Genomic DNA, 27,624 nt, shown 5'->3' with positions numbered 1-27,624 from the left:
ACCCCACTCTGCCAGAAGTTGCACTCCGAAGGAAGATGTCAGAAACCATATAACTTCGGGCAAAAATTTTCTTGAAAGCTTGCCAAGTACTTGGAGTATGCTGCTTGGTAGCTGTAGACATCAGCATCTGCATGGCACTGCTTCTGAGAAAAAAGGTGACTTGAAACAAATCTGGATCCTTTTCTTGCAAGGGATTTTAATTGGCTTATGCCTTGTAAGACATGAGCGGTGAAGACGGGAGTGCGCCCGATGCGTGATGAAGTAAGGGTGGGAGTGGCTGATGCCTCAAATATAATTCAATTCCAATAGCTCTGTCTGCTCTTTTGTAAGACCGGTATGCTTTTAGAAAAGCACACGCCTGATGCTCTGATACCACTGTCACAAGGCGGGCACCACGTGCCAATAGAAAAGAATAGACTGAACAGACTTTTAGCACTTGAATAACAACTGAACTAAAAGAGAGAGACGACACGCGACACGGAGTGGCGGAATTCCACCCCAGAGAGTATTGGCCCCAAACCTTGGCGCCCCTTTCGGTATTTCTTTATATTGCATCATCAAAGTACAAGCCGGTACTCCAGACTCTGCACCTTTTCCAGGAAGCATGCCAGAGAATGAGCCCTAGCCTCATATTTAAAGGCCCTTGGCCCAAAAAAAACAGTTTACATGAAAAGCTTTCAAAATGTAAAGCTTCTGGTCCAAAAAGCAGTTTACATGAAAAGTTTTCAAACTCTCGCCAAAAAGCAATGCCAAAAGCTGCCAGCGTAAATCATGGAATTCCGTACAGCCTGCCAGGTCATCATGCCAGCAATTCTTGGAAATCAGCCATGCTGTTGCAGTTTTAGGGTTAAGTTTTCCAGAATTAGGGTTTGCAGGTTTTAGGGTTAGGGTTTTCAGAATTAGGGTTTGCAGGTTTTAGGGTTAGGGTTTTCAGAATTAGGGTTTCAGCAGTTAGGGTTTCCAGAATTAGGGTTTCAGCCATTAGGGTTTCCAGAATTAGGGTTTTTGGCAGAAATTAGGGTTAGGGTTTTCTGCACTCGGGCAACCACGTCATCACTTTGTGACACTTCTTCTGTTGCTTGTTCTTCTTAGGGTTTAGGCCCCTCGGCCGGCATCTGTAAGTTGGCTCCATTCTTTAGGCTTTGACACGTCAACAGTTTGTTACAGGTCGTCTAAATCTCCCTAGCTCCAATGCTCGGTCTATGAGAATGTCAGTAGTGCGGGCAGACCTCTCCACTGTTGGCTGCTCCTCTGTCTGTTCTTCTGGGTGTACAATATCTAGTGTAAAGAAATCTGTGATTTGTCTCTGGGGTTGTCTCTCTTCAGCTCTCCTCAGTAAAGTTTCTCTATGCCTGTGTAACTCAAGTAGATATAGCCCAAGACATCTCTGATCCTTATAGCTCATGACCCTAGATAGAGGTCCAAAACCTTCTCTGAATAGACAATGAAAACGGCCTCGTATCTCATAGTACACTATGCAATGACATATGTAATGTACCTCTGTCTCTGGCTCTAGATGGCATAAGCGGCATATCTTGCTATCTGCTGGTGTCCCTCTGAATCTGCCAGTCTCAATCTCGAGCTGATGTGAGGACGTGCATATCTGGCCAATGGCACAACGCAAACCATGGGAAAGATGCGTGTCCATATAGCTAGGTCGAATCACAAACCCATCCCCCATGAGGTGGAGAAGATGCTCTCTATAGAAAGCCATCTTTGTGCCCAACTCCTGTATCGGCTCTATCCATGTCCTCCTCGTGTCCAGCTCGATCAGATCCTGACGAATGAGTCTATTAATCTCTACCCATGTCAGAGATCTCAAGGGTGCATGTAGAGAGTATTGAAAAAGAGGCAACCTGTCCATGGTGAAACCATGTATCTAAAACCATGATGCCATCTGTGCATACTAGAGAGAGAGAGAGAGAGAGAGAGAGAGAGAGAGAGAGAGAGAAATGAAATGAAATGTTATATTAACATCTTCAAAAGGCCATAGTGACCTATGAGACCAGAAAGTTACAAGGTGGTGGATCTGATACAAAGTCAAAGTAACAAAATAACAACAATACAAAACAATGATATATACTATGGGATCCTAGACTGGTCGATGTGAACTAAGCAAAAAACTAAGCAAAAATGGGTTGAGTCACAAGAGATCTAGCATCGGTCGTTGGCGAATCTCATCAATTTCCTCCATGGTTAGTAGTCTGACCGGGCGTCGTGCATGCTTGGCCAGCGTGCTCCGAATCTTCTGACGTAGCCTCCGTCGATGCTGTGTAGTCCTCCGCAGTCGTGGGCGCCTGGATTTCCCTAGTTCAATCGCTCGGTCGATTAGTGTGCCTCTGGTGTGAGACGAGGGGGAGCTCTGCTGTGGGAGTGGCTCTTGCGGCTGTCCCGTGTCTGCTCTGAAGAAGTTTGTGATCCGTCTTTGAGACTGGCTAGCCTCGCCATTCATCAGGCTATCTCTGTGTCTGCACAGCTCGAGCAAGAACAAACCTAGGCATCTCTGATCTTCGTATCCCACGACTCTTGAGAGTGGTCCAAAACCCTCTCTGAACAAGCAATGGAAGCGGCCTCGTATCTCGTAGTAGACGGGGCAGCGGCATGTATAATGCAGCTCTGTCTCAGGTTCCATGTCACACAACGGGCATGTCTTGGCCTCTGTTGGTACTCCGCTGTATCTCCCAGTCTCAATCCGCAGCTGGTGAGAAGATGTGCGTAACTGGCCAATAGCACATTGTATCCCATGAGACAAGTGGGTATCCATGTATCTGGGTCTCGTCACAAAACCATCTTCTGTAAGCTGGAGAAGGTGGTCTCTGTAGAAAGCCATCTTCGTGCCCAATTCCTGTGCTGGTTGTATCCATGTCCTCCCGGTGTCTAGTTGGGTCAGGTCTTGGCGGATGAGCTTGGTGATCTCTGACTGTGTAAGAGTGAGAGATGGTGCATCCAATGAGTACTGGAATGGTGGCAGCCTGACTATGTTGAACCCATGTGCCTGAAACCATGATGTCATCTCCCCATACCAGCATGTTGTATCTCCTTGTATGGCTAACTGTCGAGAGGACTCAAGTGCTATGTGAGCATATCTGTCTCTAGGGAGTTCCCATGTGCGGTTTATGAAGGAGACTGATCTGGTGAGCGCCTCCACCACTAGTGGGGGGGCCGCTAGCTCTGCTCGGATAATGGCCCGTGGTACTGATGCCTTGGCTCTAATGAGCCGCGAGATCATAGAGACGAGAGGTTTCTTCATGTTCCCCCATCCATCTGTGCGACCTGGCCTCCCGTGGTGATCCAATGAAGGTCCCCATATCTCAGCTCCATAGAGCAATGCTGAAGCAACCAAAGTGTCAAAGAGCCAGAGCTTCGTCCGGGGCTCCTGAAACTGAACCTGCGAACACATCTTCTCCAATCTACCCAATGCTGCGTGGGCTCTAGTCAGTCTGGTCTCTGCTGCTCTTCTGAGTGAGAATGCAGGTCCGCTAAAAACCACTCCAAGGTAAGTGTAAGCATCTGTGTACGCCACAGTCTCTTGGCCGTATGTGAATGTAGGTGCTGACCTCCTGATCCACTGTGGGGTGGTATTAAACACCATAACCTTGGTTTTACGAAGGTTGACAGACAACCCGCTTTCGTGGGCAAACATATGCAAAGCATCCAATTGACGTTGCATTCCCTCTGGGGATTCGGAGATCAACACTATATCATCAGCATATAACAGAAGAGGGATCCATGTCCCTGCCAACTCTGCACCTCTATCCCCATGGCTTTCAATGTAGTCAGAAACCTCATCCACATACATACCGAAAAGAGTAGGAGAGAGCGGGCAGCCTTGCTTCACCCCAATAGTGGAGTTAACCGGTGTAGAAAGTTCCTCCGCGGTACGTACATGCCCTACTATTGATCTGTACAATGCCATGATCCCCCAAATGAGCTCTGTGGGTACTCCCATTTTCTGTAATCTGCGGATCAATCTAGCTCTGGGTAGTGTCAAAAGCTTTGCGGAAGTCCACAAAGCTACAATAGATCCGTCTCCCATGAGATCTGCCTTCCTCGATGATGGTCCTGAGTGTTAAGATATGGTCAAGAGTAGAGAAGCCTCTCCTGAACCCTGCCTGCCTAGTTGCACGCATTCCTTCCCTCTCTGCCCATCTACTGAGCTGTTGCTCAAGAATGGATGCATACAACCTTGCCAGTGTGTGTCCAATCATGATAGTGCGATAATTCCCAGGCTCCATGGGGTCTCCTGACTTGAAGATAGGTACGATCGTAGATAGGATCCAAGTGTCCGGTAGGCCCTCACACATGGCATGGTTAAACATAACTGCTAGAAGCTCTGCTAGTAGGTCTTTGGCATGCATGAAATGCTCAGCGACTAAGCCATCATGATCATATGCTCTCCCAGTCCTCATCTTGTCAATAGCTTTCTTCACCATCTCAGCGGTGAGAAAAACACATGTGTGTGGGCATGGATCGAGGGGGTTGGGGAGGGGCGGTTGTCCAGGTACTATGTACAAAGATGATGCGTACTGACCCCAGGTCTCTGTGGAGGAAATAGCGGGGGGTGGGGGGGGGATTGATGAAAAAGCCGCCACGCCTCACACGAGTCCTGACTCAAGAATAGCTGATATAGATCCTGCTCGAGTCGAGCCAAAAAAGCCCTCTTCTTCCGCCGCACCAGGCGTCGGAAGTCAATCTGTGACTGTCTGTGAGTGACGTCCCCCAAAAGCACCTTCCTCTGAAGTCTGGCTCTAGTCTGGCGGCACTCCTCATCGTACCAGCTGTTCTGAAGCATGCTCATTGATCGGCGGCTCTGATCAGGTTGGGTGTGTGGGTATGCTTTTGCTGCTGCACCATGTAATGTCTGTGTCAGTATAGTAGTTAGCTCCTCCAGAGGTTGCCCCGGGTCCTCAGTGCATAGGCGTGTGTAGATCGCGTCCATGTATACAGAATCTGTCTCCCGTGTGAAGGTGTAGCGAGTAGGGGCTGCTACCCGTGGCTTGTGTGCTACACGGAACTGGAAGGAGATGGTCATCGACACCAGAGCATGATCCGTTGCCACCCCGACCGGTCTGGGCCCAACTGTGAGATCCTGGATACTAGAGATGAGATTCAGCTGTGCCATGACATAGTCCACTGTGCTGGCTCCATGTCTGTGTGGGAAGCATGTAAAACCTCCCGCAGCAGCAGGAAATCTCTGTAGGCCGTTCAAGATTGCCAATCCATGTGCGGTGCCCATGTCTATCAGGTGTCGCCCATACTCAGTATATTCCACATCGTGTGATGTTCTGGACAGGCCTGTCTCTACAGCATCTAGCTCTCTTAGCATCTCCTCTGAAGTATCATAAAACATTGCTTGGTGATGGGCAGTCCTAGCATTGAAGTCCCCTAGGATGATAATGTCACCATCCCTAGAGAACTCCCATATGTCATCATCCAAAATAGAGAAAGGGGACTGTCCTTTGGGTGATGCATAAACTGATGTACTTGGGGGAAAGTAGCAAATAGCTAGGTAGAGATATCTGTCTGTCTCTGCTTTCGATCTCACTTACATGTACCTAGCCTGCTCATCCCTGCGGGCTATATGTATCAGTGGTTGCAGATCCTCTCTAAATAACACTGCCACTCCCCCCGAGCCTTGCCCTCTGTGCTCTGACCGTGTCTCCTGTCTGTAAGCTGTCTCCCACTTGTATCCACTAATGTGAGGCATGGATTGCCGAGGGGCCTGGTGTGTCTCAGAGTAAAAGATGATGTCTCTTCCAGTAAAGCTATCCTCAAAAGCACCCACATCAAGACGCATAGATCCATTACAATTCCAGGCAGCCACTTTGAGTGTGGTCCCATAAGTCTCGCACCGTCATGTGGAGCGTCGCTCTAGTATTATCACTTTTCCATCTCGGTAAAGGCAATCTTGCCTTTTCCCCTTGCCGCTCTAATCTCCGACATTACTTCCTGCATTTGAGCGATCTGCGAGAGGGTGAGATCATCCCCGAGAAAGATGCCAGTCTCTTTAAGAGTTGGTCTTTTCTTCAAGAAGGACTTCTTCGCTTCCATGGAGGGAAAACGGAGGATGAGTGCTCTTTCTTTTGAGGTTTCTCCACTGCTTCCATTTTTCTTTATGTTGCCCACTCTCCATGCCCTTGTGTGCGTCGGCTCATGAACCCCCATCAAGGCTGTGAGTTCTTTTACTTCTTCGTCCACATTGCCTTTGTCTTTAAGACCGCAAATTCTCACATGTAAAGCGCGCACCCGTTTTCTTTGCTCCTCCTCTAGTGTCTGATTAATGATAGTGGGTGTGGACGTGGGCGTTATCTCCTTGCCTTTTCTTTTCTTGGCTACCTTGATCCATTTCTCGGCTTCATCCGCCTTCTGTTGAGTTTTGGTAAGAACATCCACCCAAGAAGTCGTCATTTCTTTGTGTTGCTCTTCTCCTTCTTTGATAGCCCGTACTTGCTCCTTGATCGTGTTGATTTCTTCGATTACTGAGGGTTGCAGATCGCCCTCTTCCAATGTGTTTCTTGATCGTGCTTCGGCGAGATCTTTCTTGAGTGACGCAATCTCTTCATCTTGAGTCATCACTCGGTCTTCCAGCGTACTTATCTTGCTCTCTTGGATCAGCACGCGTCCTTCGAGCATGTTTATTGTGCCCAAGAGATTGCGGTTTATCTTGGTAATGGTCTCCGTCATTTCCTCTTTGCACTTTTGAATGGCATCCTCCAGGGGGTCGGCTTTATCGTTCAGCTTCCTCATGCTTGATCGCCGTCCGCAAAGGAGTCACTAAACGTACGTGTGCACCCGCACTAGCAGCGGGCGAGTGGGGGAGCGTGAGGAGGTATGGCAAGGGAGGGGCAGCGATAGAGTACGGACGAGAGAGAGAGAGAGAGAGAGAGAGAGAGAGAGAGAGAGAGAGAGAGAGAGAGAGAGAGAGAGAGAGAGAGAGAGAGAGAGAGAGAGAGAGAGAGAGAGAGAAATGAAATGTTATATTAACGTCTTCAAAAGGCCAAAGTGACCTATGAGACCAGAAAGTTACAATGCGGTGTATCTGATACAAAGTCAAATTAACAAAATAAATTAAACTAGGATAACAAAATATAAATACTGCGGGATCCTAAACTAAGCAGTACAATGTGAAGACAATATGGGAGGGGAGTAGAGATCCATCTTCATCTGCACTCTGGACGACGAAAGAGTATGGCTTGAATCTTTTGCCATAGCCTCCTTCGAAATTGTGTAGCTCCTCTCCTCCCTCGGGGTCGTCCAGATCTCCCTAGCTCCAATGCTCGGTCTATGAGAATGCCAGTAGTGCGAGTAGACCTCTCCACCGTCGCTGGTTGCTCCTCTGTCTGTTCTTCTGGGTGTACAGTATCTAGTGTAAAGAAATCTGTGATCTGTCACTGGGGATGTCTCTCTTCATCTCTCCTCAGTAAGGTTTCTCTATGCTTGTGTAACTCAAGTAGATAAAGCCCAAGACATCTTTGATCCTCATAACTCATGACCCTAGATAGAGGCCCAAAACCTTCTTTGAATAGACAATGAAAACGGCCTCGTATCTCATAGTACACTGTGCAATGACATATGTAATGTACTTCTGTCTCTGGCTCTAGATGGCATAAGCGGCATATTCTGTTATTTGCTGGTGTCCCTCTGAATCTGCCAGTCTCAATCTCGAGTTGATGTGAGGACGTGCGTATCTGGCCAATGGCACAACGCAAACCATGCGAAGGATGCGTCTCCATATAGCTAGTTATGGGGGCTTTTCACAAGCCAAGCTCCCATACCCCTCTTCTCTCGTCCCCACCCCATGAAAACCCCCTCTTATGGAGGGAGTGATAAAAGGCATTGGAAAAAGTAAGAAAAAATAAAGTATGATTATGTAAATATATAAGAAAGGTAAAATAGGCCACTTCATGCCTGCGGGGTAGCCCATCCCCACCTTGCCTCCTTTTTCTTCATTGTTACCCCACCGGGTGTCCCTTTTCTTCTCCTCCACTCAAAAGGTCAACCCCCTCTCTCTTCCCTTTGTCCTTTCTCCTTTCTCTCTCCCCTCAAGCTACCCCACCTCTCACCAATAATGCATTATAACTCACCAATAATGCACCCTAACTCACATGCAACTTACCCTATCTTCCAAAATAGTATACCCCACCTCCTCTTTCTCTCTCTTATCATATCCCATGACCCAAATACCCCTCTCTCTCTCTAAAGGGCGCCATGTCTCTTGTCTTGTAGCTAAATAACCTTCCCCACACTCACACACACTCAGTTTCACTGAAAAAGGTGCCCACAGACCCATCCCCACCCGGTGGTTACCTGATTTTTCTTGTGTTCACACACATCTGCACACAGATTCACCTTTGAGCACACTCCCCTCTTTCCCCTCTTGTAATTACTTTATTCTCCATGTCACCTCTCACTTTTTTTTCATCAACCCATCTCTCTCTCTTAGTCTCTCTCTCATGAGACTGTCGTTCTGGCACATATACACACAGTCAGACAAGTGGGGCCCACAGTCACATGGCCTATGTAGATAATGATTTCTTCATTTCTAAATTCTAGAATTTCTCCCCCCCTCCTCCCCTATATAAAGAGGGGTCACCATCACACAAAAAACACACAACATCACCAAAGAACACACTATGCATTGTGTGTGCCTAGTGCACACACACACACACACCATCACCATCACCGCAATCACCATGCTTGTCTTGAGCATGACCTCTACACTCTTGGCTATGGAAGATGAAGGGCAACTAAATGAAGGATGATGGCCATAATCCTCGTGCGAGTCTTCGCCATCAACTCCCACCTATCCGCCATGTGCTCTACCACTCTCTCCCTTCTCATTCCCCTATAGGCCCTATGCTCCCCATTTCATCGCTTTATTCTCTAAATAAAGCTTGAGGTTTTGTGAGTATGTTTTCTTGCAATGTTTTGCCCATGTGAGGTGTGCGGAATCGCCACCTAGTCTTGTGTTTTGGAGTGAGCTTGTGTATGTGTGAAGGGTGTGCGGATTCGCCATCCTTTTGTGGTGCCTAAGTACTAAGCCGCTATACCCCCTCCCTCACTCTCTCTCTCTCTCTCTCTCTCACTTGATCTCATTCCCTTTCCTCTTCATCATTACTCCCAAGCATCCATCTCTCTTGGATGAAAACTTTGTTATGGTGGTGTGTTGTTTGCGTCCTAGCCGCTGAAGCTAGGTGGTGCCCCCTGTTTGCTTTACCATGACAGGTTCGAGGCGCGCCATTCGGTCCCCGGTGTTTTAGAGGCCGTCGGGGTTCGGGGTTCGCTTTGCTCCCGTCATTTGGTGCCCCCACTGAGGATCTTTTCATGAAACCCTTTAGTTTACAAGACTGAAACCCTTAAACTATTGTGAATGGATGAATGGCTAGCAGGATTTGCTAATTGGACGACAGAAGAAGAAGAGCTCCAAGCATAACTAGACGAACTCCGCATCTCCATCGAAGCTCGAGTGCCAGGCGTAACGGTAATCGATTTGCAGTGGGAGAGGCAACCAACACGCCAAACCCAGTGGATATACATAGGCAAAGTGCCAAGAAGAAGAAGGAGAAGGTCGAAACCATGTCCGCAACTTACAACCAACCCACAACAACAAAATGGAAGGAGCTCTACACAATAGAGAATCAACACTATTCTACTTTGAGAATCGGGTAACTCAAGTCACCGAGGTAATTATCACAGTCAGTTTTCAAGTCGCACCTGATGCTGCAGCACAGATAACGGAAGCATTGGCTCATACTCTCACTAGAGAAACTAGGGGTCTACTGAGTTTGTTTCAGGAAAGAACACCACCCTCTCCCACAAGCTTGGACAGTGACTAAGCACCTCTAAACTTCACATGAATCAGTACAACCTACCTCAAGACAGATCACACATACCAACACGTGTACGCTCAATCAAGGTAATACTAGATTTGAAGGCTCACTACCAGCACGTCATTGACACCATGCCGGGTGGGGAGCGGTTTTTGGAGGTTCTGGCATCAGATCAACCATTTGTCTTACCTTTGGTACAAGGCAATGTACCGTTTGAAGTTTTAATCTATGTCCTAGTATAAGAGGGTATACACGCCTCCTTGTAAAGAAGAAAAAAACTTTTGCAAGTTAAGCAGTGTGTCTTTCTAGCTCTCTCTCAGTAATCATGGCAAGTGTAGCATTTCCAACATTTAAAGGAAAGAAGGGGGAGGATTTGGTAACAGACTTCCTAGATGACTTTGAAGTAGCATGTGTAGTGAGCAACAAAGATACGGATGAATGTCGGGTCAGAATCTTTAAGCATCTCATGAAGCTAGAAGCTAGATCATGGTACAATGCACTTCCACAAGCAACCAAGGATGACTGGGAACCCTTAAAAACCGCTTTGAAGAGGCGCTTTGAGGGAGGTACTACTTCAGAAAAGTTGTGGGACAAGTTGAGAGACTTGAAGCAGGAGGGTCTTTTAGAATATGCCACCTATGAGTCCAAATTTGTGGATTTGTGGGGACGGTGGGTTGAGTCACTGGCTAGGGGGGAAGCTGCACCCGATTTTCTAAAAAAAGATCGGTTCACGCATGGCTTATGGCCGCTTCTCAAGGAGAAGGTGAAAGGTAGATTCCCGGCTACGTACGAGTTAGCCGTTGAGATTGCTCGCCTTAAAGACAAGAAGCTGCGAATGAAAGCCTAAGAAACCGAGTCAACAGAATCAGGAACATCGCGTCGACTAGCAACTACGACAACCACCATTCCACCACCACCACCGGCTCTTGGGGTAAGAGATGACTAACAAGATATGTTGGCCCATATTACTGACCAACTGCAGAATTTGTCTGTCCACTTAATACAACAAGGGAGGAGTCAAGAAAGAGATCAAGACCCTGGAAGAGCACGACGACAAAACAGGGAGTATCATTGCTACAACTGCGGAGAAGACGGTCACGGTATGTACTACTGTCCCAAACCACGACAAAACTATAATAGAGGAGGTAGGAGGAACCAATTGTCACCCCCTAGAGAAAGAACGCCCCCACTCCGAGCACCACCCCCACCAACACAAATTCTACGTCCACCCCAGATACCACTACAAGCATCCATCCCACCTCTTCCACCAGCCCCACCACCTGATCGCCCTGTAAACATCATAAGGCTAGAAGAGAAAGGAAAAGCCATAGTAGTGGATCCACCCAGAGCAAAGGAGAGGGACAAGGGTAAGGAGAAGGTAACCTTTTTAGAACCACTTGAAGCCATGACTGTGAAAAGAGCTAGGAGGGAGAAAGCTACACAATCAGATGATGAGAGAAGCATGAGAGGAGAAACTAGCAAGAGGCCATCCAGGCCACGACGGAAATTGGGCATCACTGACTTCCAGCTAGGGGAAAGTTCGAAGCCCTATGATCTAACATTGGATGTGGCAGAGCAAGGACCGAAGATTACATGGCCACAACTGCTACATCTTGCACCAAAAGTAAGGCGACAATGGTCTAAAATGGTAAGTACAAGACGCTCCAAAACAAAGGTAGCTGGAGCAATTTCGGGATGCAACATGGATGACATCCTTCCAATTGTCGACGTAAACATAAAAGGAAAGAGGGTTGGAAACACCTACATTGATGGAGGTGCACAAATCTGTGTAATGAGTGAAGCTACGATGCTTCGATTAGGGCTCGAGGTTGACAGGACTTCTCCATGCAAGGCAAAGATGGCAAACAACGCAAAAGTAAAGTGTGTGGGTGTGGTAAGTGCCGTGAAAATCACACTGAGGTAGAGGTAGATGTTTTTGTAATGCCTACTAAGGGGGAGGGCTATCCACTAATTTTGGGAAGGCCATGGTTGATGGCCATGAAGGCAAAACAGGAGTGGGGTACTGGCCTTCTACGCATGACCGGTAAGAAAGGGGAGACAATCTACTACGACATGAGGATTGGCAAGCAGAAGGAAATGAATCTGGAAACATCGGCAGATGAAACCACTAGCGAATCTTCCAGTTCTGAGGAGGAGACCACATCCACCGACGAAAGTGACAGTTCCATTGATGTGATGGGTATCATTATGAAGGATCCACAAAGGGTAAGCACAACTGGTGATCCATCACCAAAAGGGAAACCCAATGAAGAGGAGAGAAAATCACCTGGCCTAGGAGGAAGTAGGTTGAAGGGTATGTTGTCTACGGAATTAACACTTGAGGAGAAAGATAGTTTTTTGCAAATGTTGATGGGATTTCCTAACCTGTTCATTGACAACTATGAAAGAATCACAGGCATTACAGTGGTGGAACATCATATTAAGCTGAAGGAAGGGGTAAAACCAGTTGTGCAAAAGCTACAACGACTGGGGGTCATACAAGAAAAGGCACTCTTGGCCGAAGTAAGGAAACTGCTGGAGGCGGGATTCATCTATCCTGTAGAAAACTCAGAATGGGTGTCACCCGTAGTGGTGACGCCTAAAAAGAATGGTAAGTGGAGGGTCTGTGTTGACTACAAACCACTAAATGCAGCTACAAAGAGAGACCACTTTCCTCTCCCTTTCTTGGATGAAATTCTAAATGAAGTAGCGGGTTTTGAATGCTATACCGTCTGTGATGGTTATTCTGGATACTTTCAAATACGCATAGCCTTGGAAGATCAGCTAAAAACCACTTTTATCACGCCATGGGGTTGTTTTGCATACAGGGTTATGTCATTTGGTCTCACAAATGCACCTGCCACATTCCAAAGATATGTCACATATATTTTTCAACCGTTCTTTGGAACATCCATAAGAGTGTTCATTGATGATTTTTGTATATATAGCTCCCGTATTTCACATTTAGAAAAGGTAACTGAAGGTTTGGCTAGGTTGCAGAGCCTAGGTGGGCAATTAAATGTGGACAAATGCCACATTGGAGAGAGTAAAGTCATTCTACTAGGCCATGAAATTTCAGCAAAAAGTATCAACGCCGACCCAAGTAAGGTGTCCGCACTCATAGCCCTACCTTCACCAACGACCGCACGTCAACTGGTCTCTTTTCTACAGAAGGTGAGGTACTTAAGTAGATTCATACATCTACTATCACAACTTGTTCTACCACTGCAACAACTCACTCAAAGATCAACTTTCACTTGGGACGAAGAAAGCGAACATCACTACAACAAGGTAAAGGAGGTCTTAGCCACTCTACCAACTATCTCACCACCTAAGTGGGATGAAAAATTCTATGTCACCTCAAGTGTTGGTGATGACTCATTGGGGGTTGTGCTACTCCAAAAGGATACGACGACATCTTTCATGAGGCCAATCTACTTCTCTAGTCGAATGATGACAGCAGGAGAGAAAGGTTTCACCCATGTGGAACACTTAGTCCTAGCTCTTAGATTTGCAACTACAAAGTTTAGGTCATATTTGCTGCCTAAGCAATTTGTGATTCTAACCACGGATGAAATTTTTTTCTATGTTGTATAACACATGGATGTGTCTGCTAGAATTACTAAATGGCTAGTTCGTCTGCAAGAGTTTGACTACACGGTACAGGTAGAAAGCACGACAAGGGCAAGTTTGGGGGGACTCATGACCTACCAAGTCTTTGAAAGGAAGGAGAAGCAATCTAAGGAAGGAGAAGTCCGATTACCTCCAGTACCACCTATGGTAGAAGGAGCATACTCTCTCTACTTTGATGGAGCCTACAAGCGAGCGTCCGACAAAGCAGCTGCAGGCATAGTGGTCTTTGATGACAAAGGGACAAAGGTATTTTCGTTGGGCCAATTGTTAGATTCACATTCTAACAATGAAGCTGAGTATGCAGCACTAACCAAGGGTCTACAATGGTGCGTCTCGCAAGGTGTACAACACCTTAATGTATTTGGGGATGCTCTACTTCTGGTAAGGCAAGTAAATGGAGCATGGACATGCAAGAATCCTAGTTTAAGGACTCACTTAAGTGGTGTAAAAACCTTGTTGGGTAAGTTTGAAGAAGTTCAAATACACCATATCCCAAGGGCTCAAAACCAAGAAGCAGATACCCTAACAAGTGAAAGACTACAGGAAGTGGTGGTTGGAGCAATAAAACTAAAGCTCCCTCTATTTCAAGGAAGTGATGCCTTGCCTGACATCATGCATTTTTTGGAAACAGGGGAATGCCCATCAGATTTAACAAAGGGACAGAAGCAATGGCTGACGCGGAAGGCCACAAGGTATCGACTCATCAATGACGGTTTGTACTGTAAGGGTAAGGACCAAATACTCAGGAAGGTCCCTCTCTCTCAGGAAATCACGGGAGTAATTGCTAGCTGTCACGACGGGGTTTGTGGTGGTCACTTTGCCCTATACATAACAAGTAGGAAAATCTTGCAAGCAGGCTTCATATGGCCTAGCCTCAACCGTGATGTACACCACTGGTGCAAAACATGTAAGTTGTGTCAAAAGGCCGGCACTAGGTCACTTATGCCTGAACCACAGACACCTATTCTCTCATATGGCCCATTTGAAAAATGGGGTATCGATGCCATTGGGCCATTACGTAGGGCCAACTCAGGAAAATTCTACATTATCATGGGGGTTGACTACATGACTAGATGGGCAGAGGCTACAGCCACCACTAGAATCACAGCGGTAGAGGTAGCTAAATTTATCTACGAGCACATATGTTGTAGGTTTGGCACACCTTTAGAGATCATCTCTAATAGAGGGCTAGGTTTCAGAGCAGACTTGGTAGGAGAATTAATGCAGAAACTGGGCATTACAAGGAGGCACTTTTCACCATATTACCCTCAATGTAATGGCCTAGTTGAAAAGGTAAATGGAATGGTTTCTAAAATTATTACCAAGCAGGTAAACAATCATCCTGGAGACTGGGATAAGTATCTACTACCAGCTTTATGGGCCTACAGAACTTCATTTCGTACATCCTTGGGATTCACACCGTATCATCTAGTATTTGGTAAGGAAGCAATCTTGCCCATTGAAGTGCAACTACAGAGTCTCATAGTAATGGCAAGCCAACTTCAACAACCCAACATACATTTGAGAGATCACATCATCAACTTGGAAAGACTGCAGCTGGACAGAGAAGAAACAAAAAATTATTATGCAGTACAAGCAGAGCATAGACGGCTTAGCTTTAACGAGCATCTCCGGAAAAAAGAATTGAAGAAAGGAATGTTGGTGCTCCGCTACGACAATCGCTTCGACACGCGCAAGGATAAGAAACTCCTGCTCCGATGGGAAGGCCCTTTTATCATCAGGAAAAAGTATGCCAATGGAAGCTACCAGCTTATGGAGGCTGATGGAAAACTTCATAAAACCAGGGTAAATGGTTGGCGACTTAAACCTTATTTTCTTCGATTTGACCAGGCTTCACCAATTGACATTCCAGATGAGGACACACCATCAGCTGCCACCTCCGACGATAATGATCAAACAGATGAGCTAGAGACATGAATGTCTCTAGCCAAAAGGGGAGGGTTAATTATGGGGGCTTTTCACAAGCCAAGCTCCCATACCCCTCTTCTCTCGTCCCTACCCCATGAAAACCCCCTCTTATGGAGGGAGTGATAAAAGGCATTGGAAAAAGTAAGAAAAAATAAAGTATGATTATGTAAATATATAAGAAAGGTAAAATAGGCCACCTCATGCCTGCGGGGTAGCCCATCCTCACCTTGCCTCCTTTTTCTTCACTGTTGCTCCGCCGGGTGTCCCTTTTCCTCTCCTCCACTCAAAAGGTCAACCCCCTCTCTCTTCCCTTTGTCCTTTCTCCTTTCTCTCTCCCCTCAAGCTACCCCACCTCTCACCAATAATGCATTATAACTCACCAATAATGCACCCTAACTCACATGCAACTTACCCTATCTTCCAAAATAGTATACCCAACCCCCTCTTTCTCTCTCCTATCATATCCCATGACCCAAATACCCCCCTCTTTCTCTAAAGGGCGCCATGTCTCTTGTCTTGTAGCTAAATAACCTCCCCCACACTCACACACTCAGTTTCACTGAAAAAGGTGCCCACAGACCCATCCCCACCCGGTGGTTACCTGATTTTTCTTGTGTTCACACACATCTGCACACAGATTCACCTTTGAGCACACTCCCCTCTCTCCCCTCTTGTAATTACTTTATTCTCCATGTCACCTCTCACTTTTTTTTCATCAACCCATCTCTCTCTCTTAGTCTCTCTCTCATGAGACTGTTATTCTGGCACATATACACACAGTCAGACAAGTGGGGCCCACAGTCACATGGCCTATGTAGATAATGATTTCTTCATTTCTAAATTCTAGAATTTCTCCCCCCCTCCTCCCCTATATAAAGAGGGGTCACCATCACACAAAAAACACACAATATCACCAAAGAACACACTATGCACTGTGTGTGCCTAGTGCACACACACACACACACACCATCACCATCACCGCAATCACCATGCTTGTCTTGAGCATGACCTCTACACCCTTGGCTATGGAAGATGAAGGGCAACTAAATGAAGGATGATGGCCATAATCCTCGTGCGAGTCTTCGCCATCAACTCCCACCTATCCGCCATGTGCTCTACCACTCTCTCCCTTCTCATTCCCCTATAGGCCCTATGCTCCCCATTTCATCGCCTTATTCTCTAAATAAAGCTTGAGGTTTTGTGAGTATGTTTTCTTGCAATGTTTTGCCCATGTGAGGTGTGCGGAATCGCCACCTAGTCTTGTGTTTTGGAGTGAGCTTGTGTATGTGTGAAGGGTGTGTGGATTCGCCATCCTTTTGTGGTGCCTAAGTACTAAGCCGCTATACCCCCTCCCTCACTCTCTCTCTCTCTCTCTCACTTGATCTCATTCCCTTTCCTCTTCATCATTACTCCCAAGCATCCATCTCTCTTGGATGAAAACTTTGTTATGGTGGTGTGTTGTTTGCGTCCTAGCCGCTGAAGCTAGGTGGTGCCCCCTGTTTGCTTTACCATGACAGGTTCGAGGCGCGCCATTCGGTCCCCGGTGTTTTAGAGGCCGTCGGGGTTCGGGGTTCGCTTTGCTTCCATCACTAGGTCGAATTACAAACCCATCCCCCGTGAGGTGGAGAAGATGCTCTCTATAGAAAGCCAGCTTTGTGCCGAACTCTTGTAACGGCTCTATCCATGTCCTCCTCGTGTCCAACTGGATCAAATCCTGACGGATGAGTCTATTAATCTCTACCCGTGTCAGAGACCTCAAGGGTGCCTGAAGAGAGTATTGAAAAGGAGGCAACCTGTCCATGGTGAAACCATGTGTCTGAAACCATGATGTCATCTGAGCATACCAGCATGATGTATCCCCATTAAGAGCTAATTGTCTGGAGGACTCTAGAGCCACCCTGGCATATCTGTCTCTGGAAGTATCCCACAGACTGTGTACAAAGGAGACTGATCTTGTGAGTGTCTCAATCTCCATAGGGGGGGCAGCTAATTCCGCTCGAATGATATCATGCGGTACAGAAACCTTGGCTCTAGAGAGAGAGAGAGAGAGGGGGGGGGAAGGGAGAGAGGCTAGAAGAGAGAGAAGGGGGGAGCAATGTTAGAGAACCGGGGTATAGTGTATTTTAACCGGCTGAAATTGCAAAATCTCGGCTAGATTTTGAGCTTGCCTTTAAGAAAACTGGACAAGTTTTAGTGTAAATACTGGCAAAAGCTTCAAATTTTAACCTAAAAACCTGAAAGCTTTCAAGCTTGCCCTTATTTTCTTCGGATAGGAAAAATGTATTTTTCTAGCCTTGGGGGAGGGTGGACCAGCGCGTAGAGAGAGAAAAAAGGGGGGGGGGGGACCAGCGTGTAGAGAGAGAAAGGGACAGCGATCGCGTTGAGAGAGAAAGGGGGGGGACAGTGATCGCGTAGAGAGAGAAAAAGGGGGGGACAGTGATCGCGTAGAGAGAGAAAAAGGGGGTGGGGACAGTGATCGCGTAGAGAGAGAGAGAGAGAGAGAGAGAGGGGGGGGGGAGTGAACCCTAGCGATGGGGTTTGCCTCCCTTGCTTGCTGCTTGCTTCGAGCTCTGCTCGCGCTGAGTGCTGCTTTGCCTGTGTCAGTGTCTCGAGAGCTAGAGAGAGAGAGAGAGGGAGAGATCCTGCTGTTCGCTGTTGCAAACTTAAGTGCTCTGCCCACAGGCCACCATTCGCGACCTCCTGCTTCCCCTTTCGCGACCTGAGAGGACGCACCTGCTTTCAATTATTTGTACCTGCAGGTAGAGAGAGTTATTTGCCTAGAGGAGCGCAGGGGTGGTAGAAGGTACTACTTGGTTAAATGGGGTGGGCTACCTTACACAGAAGCTACATGGGAACTAGAAGCAGATCTTATCTTGAGAGAGAGAGAGAGAGAGAGAGAGAGAGAGAGAGAAATGAAATGAAATGTTATATTAACGTCTTCAAAAGGCCACAATGACCTATGAGACCCAAAAGTTACAAAGTGGTGGATCTGATACAAAGTCGGAGTAACAAAATAACCTAACAACAGTACAAAACAAAGATATATACTATGGGGTCCTAAGTTGGTCTATGTGAGTCAAGCAAAAAACTAAGCAGAATAATGGGCGGCTTGTTGGGATAGCTGAATCACAAGAGATCTAGCATCGGTCGTTGGCGAATCTCATCAATTTCCTCCAGGGTAAGTAGTCTGACCGGGCGTCGTGTATGTCTGGCCAGCGTGCTCCGAATTTTCTGTCGTAGCCTTCGTCGACATGGCCCGGTGGAGTTTCGTGCCCAGAGGTATTGGCCCCAAAGCCTGGTGCCCCTTTTGGTATTTCTTTATCATTAATCATTGCAAAGTACAAGGGCTCTTTTATTCTTACCATGGTCGCCCCAAAAGTAGAGCCCCAAAAGCAATCACATGAAAAGCTACAAGTTCCAAAAGCATCTGGTCTAAAAACTGGCGGAGTTATGTGCCCAGAGGTATTGGCCCCAAAGTCTGGCGCTCCTTCTGGTATTTCTTTATCATTAATCATTGCAAAGTACAACTCCCGTGGGACCTCTGCTCTCAGACTCTGCGCCCAGACTCTCTGCAGAGTGAGGCTCCAAGGGCTCTTTTATTCTTACAAGGGTTTCCCCAAAAGCAATCACATGAAAAGCTACCAGTTCCAAAAGCATATGGTCCAAAAACTGATGAGAGCTTGCAATCATGGTTTGCGTGCATGTTTGATTGGTCTTGGGTAACATACTCTTTGTCTAAAAGGCTTCTTGACAGGGCCTGGACTATACGGACACAGCTGATGATGTTGCATTCTTGTATGGATGCTGTGCTGATGTGGTAGCTTTGATTGCAGATGCTTTTACTGGAGGCACTATGTGGGTCACTGAGTTTGATAGGTTGCTTTTACTGGATCTGTTGTTTAAGCAGTTACTTTGTTGGCTGCCGTTTCTTCAGAGGAGTCGTCCTGTCGTCCTATCCACAGGACCACAAGACAACTAACTATTGCACAATGTAGCATCTCTATTCCCCATCTAAAGTTCTGTTGTTGCAAGATACTGTCTTGTGTGTTCTGTGTAGACTGATGCATTCTTGTTAAAGAACCTCAATCTTAGTTTTAAGACAGTGGTGGAAGTGTAGGAGAATATGACACCATGGTTCAACATTTTCTAGTAGCATGGGCTAACTGTGACTGTTGTGCATCTGTGGATATCTGCTGCATGAAGTGACCTGTCCTTTCAACAATCACTTTGCATGTATGTATTCATCTGCTGAAAGCTATTAAATGATCTGCAGATGGGGCTCCCAGCTAGAACAAGCAACTTACAAAAGTCGCCAACGACTTTATTTGTCTGAACAGGTAAGCTGAACGATGAAAATTCCATTCAGCTCTTTTGGTTAAATTCCATTCAGCGCTTTCAGTTTACCTTTGGAATCGCTACCGTTGAAACGATTTTTATTTTGCAGCTTTTCTAATAATTCTGATAGGTTGTGATTCTTTTAAGTTTGATAGTAACACAATAGTCATGCAAAGTTTGAGCGACTTACTTTTGCGTACTCGAAGAGAATTACATCGTAAGTGTTAGTACTTTCAAAAAAGCAAAGCAATGGTGCAGAACTGTCCTAATAGTCACATCATATATAGGCAGAGACTCGACCATTTTGTAGCTCAGGCCATATACAAGTGTAGTGCCTATGTATGTTAGAGTATATTTGCAAGGGAATGAGCATTGAATTATATTGGACACCGGCGAAATGCACATTAGTAGTTGAACGTAGATTGCCAGGTATGTAGGAATTGATCATTTCTTTGCCAAAAGAGATTGTATAATTACGGAATTACATGCCTATGCAGAGTCTACATCTCCTTTTTGTTGCTGCTGCAGACTGATGGAACTGTTCCCAACACTTTGGTGATTGCAAACTGTGAGGTAGTGAAGCCAAGGGTTGCTGCTGCTGAACACATCTCACAAGTATGCCTGGTTTGAGTTAGCTCTACTGTTGGGAAACTTCTGCTCTTTCTAATCAAATCCATGATAGGACAGTTCAATGAAGAAGCCAGGTCACCTTTTGTAAAAAAGCACAAAACAATCATTCATCCAGGAGAGGTAAAGTGTTCTACACTCAGCCCTTTGATATTTTCTCAATAAAATTAGTTAAAATGCAATTCCAACACCATATTGGTGAGACTGTTGCTTGGGCAGTGTTATTTTCAGCCTGCCGTGTCTCTTTGAGGCTTTTGTGCATCTGACTGAGTATAGCAAGATATTTTTCTTGTCAAATTAGAAAGTAAAACATCCCTCTTTGAGGAGTTTAATTTCTACTTTGACAAGACATATATTTTCCTATACTCAATCAGACTCGCAAAAGCCTCAAAGAGACACGACAAGCTGCAAATAACACTTCCCAAACAGACACGCAAAAGCACGGCTCGAAAAAATTGGGTGGGAGTCTAGATTGTCATGAAGATGGAAATGGGGAAAAGGTGCCACAAAAGTCGTGCGAATGCTTATTGAGGGTATCCATTCCTCAACTGTCCAAAGATTGTATGAGTAACCAAGTACTAATAAAGTGCTCTCTCTTCTACTACCTAATACTTCACTGTGTCTTTGTGGGACTTTTAATAATTTATGCGATGTTTCTTTATTCTGTGCCTCAATGCCTTTGATGGTTTAAGGAATAGATATGCTATAAGTGTGTTGTTCAGTTAATGATTCTGTGTCAAATATCAGGTCAATAGGATTAGGGAATTGCCTCAAAAGAGACAAATAGTTGCAACTCACACCGATGGTCCAGAGGTATCTATGCCAAGTTGCAAGAAGGTGAGGTTATTGATTGTCTGATTTCCCTTATGCTAGTTTTGGGTAATTGTGTTGCAGGTTTTTGTGTGGAATGTCGATACTCAACCAAACTGCCAAGTTGTCGTTGGTGCCAGTGTTTCAAAACCAGACCTGGTGCTGTTTTTGATGATCTCTGCTGTTTATTGGAATAAGAGATTTACAAAGCAGAGCACATCAAAAAGCTCAATCTAAACTAAATTTTGTTGAACACTTTCAGACATTAACTGGACACACTGACAATGCAGAGTTTGCACTTGCACTAAGTCCGGCGGCACCACATGTGCTCTCTGGAGGTGTGTGATGTTTTTTTGGGAAACTTGCTCTTCTTTTCTCCCCTTAAAGCCTGTTTCTTTCTCTTACCCGTGGCATTTGTTAAATTTAATGTGTTGCTTGAGCTTGCACGCACCTCCCTATCCTACACAAAGTACCCACCTGAAACGGACTTGCTGATTATCTGTCTCTTTGAAGTTTGACTCTTAACGCTGGTGGTTTTTTCTAGGCAAAGACCAATGTGTTGTTCTGTGGAGTATAGAAGACTTTACAACGTCCGCAAAGGACCCTTCACCTTCCAAGCCTGCAACACCCACGGGGGGCAAACAGAAAGGGAGTGGGGCATCTCAGTCGGCTGTGGCCGACTCTACAAAAGTTGCACCTCGTGGAATTTTTAAGGGGCACTCGGAAACTGTGGAGGATGTACAGTTTCACCCAACCAGGTTTTGCCTTTTACTAGCAAAACCACAAATCATTGAATGCGGCAGAAAGAAATCAACTAAGATAGAGTAGTCTAGTTTATCAAACTGGCCCCCCTCCTTCAATGTTGCCGGTTATGTCTATTTCGGTTAATGCGGCAGAAAGAAATCAACTAAGATAGAGTAGTCTAGTTTATCAAACTGGCCCTTCTCAATGTTGCCGGTTATGTCTATTTCAGTGATCAAGAATTCTGCAGTGTTGGAGATGATTCTTGCCTGATTTTATGGGATGCTCGTGCTGGACACGATCCTGTGGTCAAGGTATATACATATAATACCAAGTCATCGATTTTTTAACTATTGTCAATGTGTAGCAGCAGCTGCACTGCTTTTTACTTTTGTGGATTGATTTTGGTTCACTGAGCTATGCAGGTTGAAAGAGCCCACGATGCGGATCTTCATTGTGTTGATTGGAACTCCCTTGAGGATCATCTGCTCTTAACTGGGTAATTTTGGGTCTATCCACCTCTCTAGTATGGTTTTTTCCAGCCCTTTTTATAGTGGGAGTGTCACATGGAGGACAGGTCCGCGGACAATTCTGTGAGGATGTTTGATCGTCGAAAGTTGTCTGGAAAAGGCCAGGGAACTCCGATACATAAATTTCAAGGTCATTCTGCAGCGGTCCTATGTGTACAGGTAATTCATCGTGTCGCTCCTTTTGTCAAGTTATTGGTTGCTCTGTTATCACACTGTTTATTTTGAAGTTGAAGTGACTGAAGTGCTTGATTTGTGTGTTCACTCAAGAAAAATTAACTTTATTATTACAAAACCACCCTGATTGGCAACGAACAGCTCTGGCTTGGGAGTCAGGGATACAATGAGGGGAGACTCTTCCAAGAGAAACACATAGGGGTTGAAAGACTATATTTTATAATCGGAGGGGGGAAGAGAAAACCAGGTGGTTAGGAATTTCAGCAGACAGAAAGGTGATGGCATCTGGTGAAGAGGCATTGCTGCATGTTCTTAGATTTCCATGGAGATATTCATACTGGCCATGAAGCCTGTGGATCAGTGCAAGTGAGAGGCCTTGCAGGGTCTTAGTGGATGTTCTTTGAAGATATGAAAGCATTGAGCTCTCTTAACAAATCAGATGTTGAGGTTGCTGGTCAGCTCCCTTGCATACCACGCTTCTTACCCTAAGCCTACAAAGATTAGTCGGAAGTAGACCAATGAGAGGGCATGCTCCATATATCTGAATCTCCACATTGTCTCCTTGTATCAGGGCTGGGCTAGAGAGAGTCAGCCCTGCCGTTTCTCCTCAAGTTAAAATCATATTTAGTAAAACAGCCCGCACAAGGCGAGGAATCCCGAGCCATAGTTGTTGCATTTGAGGGCAACCTGAGAGGTGAGGATGTTGAGATTCTACTACATTGGCCACATGTTGCTCACATTTAGTAATGGCCACTGAATGCTAACCAACTCTCAACTACGGTTCCTCTGTGAGCTACTGACTACTGAAACTTCGAGATCCATCAAAGAGTAATGGTTGTCTTGTAGAGTCACAAAAATGGAGACGAAGTTTGCAGACAATCATAGTTGCCACTATTGCCTTGCCACAATTGAGAACACCTTGATGTGCCTTTGAAATATGAGGCCCCAGTCTAGTTGTTTAGTGATAAGAGGGGAACTTGGGGTGGTCCGAACAAGTGAAGGAGCCTCCATGAAACACGCCAAGATTCATTGGAGTCTCACAAGTGGCCAGCTCTCGCGTGCCCGTAGCCGCACGCAGTGGGACAGTTTCCCTTTGAATCGGACGAGTTTTCACGCGAGAAAACTCTCCGTTTTCACAATCCTTTGCAATGGAGCTATGCGTACGTGTGGGCGATTAGCAATTAGCTAATTGGACACCTGTTCAGAAGGCTCTTGCCTTGGCAAACGTGCATAAAACTCCTAGAAGTGTACATGGTCGATTGAGAAGCCCAACTAGTGGGGCATCACCATATGTGCAAGGGGGGAGAGAGATGCGCGAGAGCAAATCGTCGCGCTACATGAGACAAGGGAGGAGGCAAGCTTTCAATTAAAGCTATAGAACCTGAAAATCCACCACAAAAACTGAAAATCAGCCTTCAGCATCATATTTGGTGGCCCCTTCTTGGGATGAGAGCTTCTAGATGAGTGTGTTGGCCTGTAGGTTGCTCTCCTACTGCCATGTGTCCAGTTTGCCCCTTTGGTTTAATTTGCTAGTACCCACCAACGTATAAAGTTGTAAGTCCAAATTCCATTTTGGCGCACACAGGCTTCCATACTTATTAGAATTCAGTGCTAACTGGCCCGACCGGTTCCTGATCGAGTGACCTAGATTCCCATGTGAGAAACCCGTTCGGCCGTAGCCGTTTCACAATGGCCGTGCAATGTCCACTTGCACCTTTTGGGGAAAAGAAGTAAAAATGAGATAAATAAAAATATGTAGTACATATATAAAGAAGGCAACATGAAAGTTACACCTGTTAGTGACATATCCCACCCTTGAAATACTACAAGTGACCTCGCTTGCATGCCAATAGTACATGCTGATATCTCCTGATATCACATTTATTCTATGATGGGATTCAAAGATATACATGCTTCCGGAAATATAGCGTTGGACGATTAAACAATCCCACCAACTTGGCTATCACACATATATCAAGCATAGATGTTTTCAGGTGTACTTCTCTAGCAAAATTCTGCATGGAAAGAGTAGATACAATTGCTTAATTACTCCTTTGAGCATCATGAAGTGGGCCTATTTACTTGGCAATGCTTTCTCAGGGACGTGAGGGTATGGGCAAAGGCTGTAGAAATCTTAGTGCCTTATGCCTATCATACTTGACCTTTTAGCATACTAAGCAACTGCCAACAAACTCGTCCACATCCCTTTTGAGCCTCGGCCAGTAAAAGTAACGGTCAACACCCTTCAAGGTGTTATTTATGCCGTGGTGGCCAGAAAAAGGTGGACAATGGCATTGTGTCAAAACCTTTCCCTCAAAGGCTGTAGCTCTCATATGGAATAGCATGAAACTCTCTCTCCACTTTGAATCTGGTGAAAGATATCTGCAAAATCAAGATCTGCGGCGTACTGATCTACCATATCCTCGAAGCTTCGATGATGTATCGCAGAAATAGCAGAACCAAGGGCTTCCTAGACTATGCATCGGCCACTAAATTCTTTTGTCCCTGATCATGGACTATCTGGAAGTGGAACTGTGACAAGATGTTAGCTCACCTCATCTACTTTCTCGAGAGCTGCTTTTGCGACAAGAAGTAGCGTAAACTTTGATGATCTGTAAAGACTGTAAAGTCGGCTCCCAGTAGATAGTGTCGCCATTGCGTAAGAACATGGATAACTGCCAAAAGATCTTTTTCATAATTATGTGCAACCAACTGAAGATGTAAAAACATCCTACTCTCGTAAGCTATGACATGGCCTTCTTGCATCAAGACTGCTCCCAATTTCCGACTACATGCATCACATTAAACGTCAAAGAGCCTTTGCAAGTCTGGTAAAGTCAATGCTTCCGGTTGTCAACTTTTCCTTGAGAGTTTGAAAGGTTGCAATCTCTGATTGTCCCCAAGTAGAAGGAACCCCTTTCTGAATCAACACATGCAAAGGAGAAGTATCTTTGCAAATTCCCGAGTGAACCGTCGATAATATGGGCACAAGCCCAGAAAGCTTCAAACTTCATGAACACTCTTCAAATCTGGCCAATCACGAATGGTCTCAGATTTGGTTGGATCCATCTTTACCCCTTCTGCTGAGACGATGTGTCCCAGGAAATGTATCTCAGGCAAGAAAAATCCGCTCTCTTTCACATTTATAACCAATTTATGGTTCCCCAGTGCCTGGAAAACATGCAATAGGTGGTGTCTGTGTTATGGTTCATTCTTGGAGAAGACAATAATGTTGTCAAAGAAAGTGTCCACAAATGATCGGTACTCTTTGAAAATCTTGTCTGTCATGCTTTCGGATGTAGCGGGAGCACTCGTAAGACCAAAAGGCATCACCAAATATTCATACAAACCAAAAGTCGTCTTGAAAGCTGCCTTGTAGACGTCTCTTGGAGCACTTCAGATTTGATGATAACCACTCTTCAAATTAATTCAGCAAGTAGAACCCTAAAGTCTGTCGAGTATATCATCGATGCTCGGAATGGGGAAATTTGTACTGGTTTCTTCATGTTGGGCTTGGCTAGGTCGGTAAGATGGTCGGTTTAGTGGTGTACTATCGGGAATCAAATTAATCGTGTGATCTTCAAGACGTGGAGGCAACTTGCTTGGTAAGCCCTCAGAGAAACAGTCACTCTGAGCTTGCACAAAATCTTGTCAATCCTTTTTCGAGGTTTGACATATTCGACTTTTAATCATCCTTCAACTCGTTCAAGAAAATCGGGTAAACAATTTTTTTTTTTGGATTTCATCAAGTGGGACAGACTCGCCTTTCAGTTTTCCATCAAGTACAATCTCTTTGCCCTTCTCATTCTTCAAGATGGATTTCCCTGCCCTATAATCATCGTGCTCTCAAATGTAGTTTGCCAATGACAAGTGTAATGGCAACATCCCGTCTGTGTTTTGCTAGAACAGCCACGGCCTATGGTCCCATTTCCTCGGGCGTAATTCAAAATCGAGCTACCAATTCGTTGAAGTTGGCCTTTGCTTCTCCATCAAAGAAGATAAGGGTTTCTGGTCTCGCACTTTGCCCCATGCTGTGCAAAGTTTGGTATTTTCGTTCATCTGATCAAGGTTGACGTTCCCCACAAAATTTGGTACCAGTCCCGCTTTTGTCTTTCCTTTTCTTCCACGCTCGGTTGCTATTCTGTAACTCTCGTTTATCTTCTGGTGGTCCTCTGGTTCATCTTCTTTTCAAAAGGTTTTGTCTAGCTCTTTTTGCGAGTAGAGGTTCCGCTTGTCTGCACCCGTGTGTCCGTTCAGCTTTCCTTCGGACCTGAGAGGAGAATCAATGGCCTCACTCCATCTCTAGTAAATCTCATCAATCAGGTAATCCTTCAGGTGTTTCACAAATCTTGGGTCTCTGGAGTACTTGATCAATCTTTTCACACGTGTCAACTTGCATTTGACAAACTTTTCCACCAAGAATTTGTCCAAATCTTCTTTCTTTTCTTTAGTTTCCGTGTCGGATTTTAACTTTTCTTTGCCTACCCACCAAAGGTTCTTTCTCTATCAGATTTTTTGCGAGAACCCATGTGTAATTTGGGGTTCTTTATGGTTTATGCCTTGTAAGAGAGAGCGATGAAGACAGGGGCGCGCCCGATGCACGATGTACGAAGGGTGGGAGTGGATAATAAGTCTAGGAAGAAGAATCTTTTTGAGCTCTCATACCTCTGTAACATGCTTGGACACTCCAAGCGTGAAATCAATAGCAACACGCAAACAGAAACTTCAAAATCACTTGACTTTATATATATATATATATATATATATATATATATATATATAGAGAGAGAGAGAGAGAGAGAGAGAGAGAGAGAGAGAGAGAGAGAGAGAGAGAGAGAGAGAGAGAGAGAGAGAGAGAGAGAGTCGACACGGCCCGACGGAGTTCTGTGTCCAGAGGTATTGGTCCCAAAGTCTGGTTCCCCTTTCGTATTCTTTATCATTAATCATTGCAAAGTACAACTCTCGAGGGAGCTCTGCTCTCAGACTCTACGTTCAGATGCTCTGCAGATTGAGGC

General features: G+C 45.6%; 1 protein-coding gene across 2 annotated transcripts in view; it reads left to right on the top strand.

Annotated features, from left to right (window-relative positions):
- The window catches only part of FVE (Transducin family protein / WD-40 repeat family protein), a 111,514-nt gene that overhangs the window by 35,972 nt on the left and 47,918 nt on the right, over window positions 1–27,624 (top strand). The window contains exons 2-12 of one of the 2 annotated variants that reach the window (XM_086530236.1): window positions 19,300–19,383; window positions 19,666–19,729; window positions 20,256–20,342; window positions 20,415–20,477; window positions 21,102–21,167; window positions 21,249–21,323; window positions 21,427–21,502; window positions 21,709–21,922; window positions 22,138–22,219; window positions 22,331–22,404; window positions 22,483–22,594. In XM_086530236.1, coding sequence (XP_086386362.1) covers window positions 19,300–19,383; window positions 19,666–19,729; window positions 20,256–20,342; window positions 20,415–20,477; window positions 21,102–21,167; window positions 21,249–21,323; window positions 21,427–21,502; window positions 21,709–21,922; window positions 22,138–22,219; window positions 22,331–22,404; window positions 22,483–22,594 — 997 coding nt within the window. The remainder of the gene's footprint in view (window positions 1–19,299; window positions 19,384–19,665; window positions 19,730–20,255; window positions 20,343–20,414; window positions 20,478–21,101; window positions 21,168–21,248; window positions 21,324–21,426; window positions 21,503–21,708; window positions 21,923–22,137; window positions 22,220–22,330; window positions 22,405–22,482; window positions 22,595–27,624) is intronic. The other variant, XM_086530237.1, reaches the window with a different exon arrangement.

The sequence above is a fragment of the Adiantum capillus-veneris genome, chromosome 15 (genome assembly GCF_014529385.1).
Source record: "Adiantum capillus-veneris isolate H3 chromosome 15, ASM1452938v2, whole genome shotgun sequence".
Lineage (NCBI taxonomy): Eukaryota > Viridiplantae > Streptophyta > Polypodiopsida > Polypodiales > Pteridaceae > Adiantum > Adiantum capillus-veneris.
The sequence above is the reverse complement of the archived record's forward strand: the minus strand, read 5'-3'. Positions and strand labels throughout refer to the sequence as shown.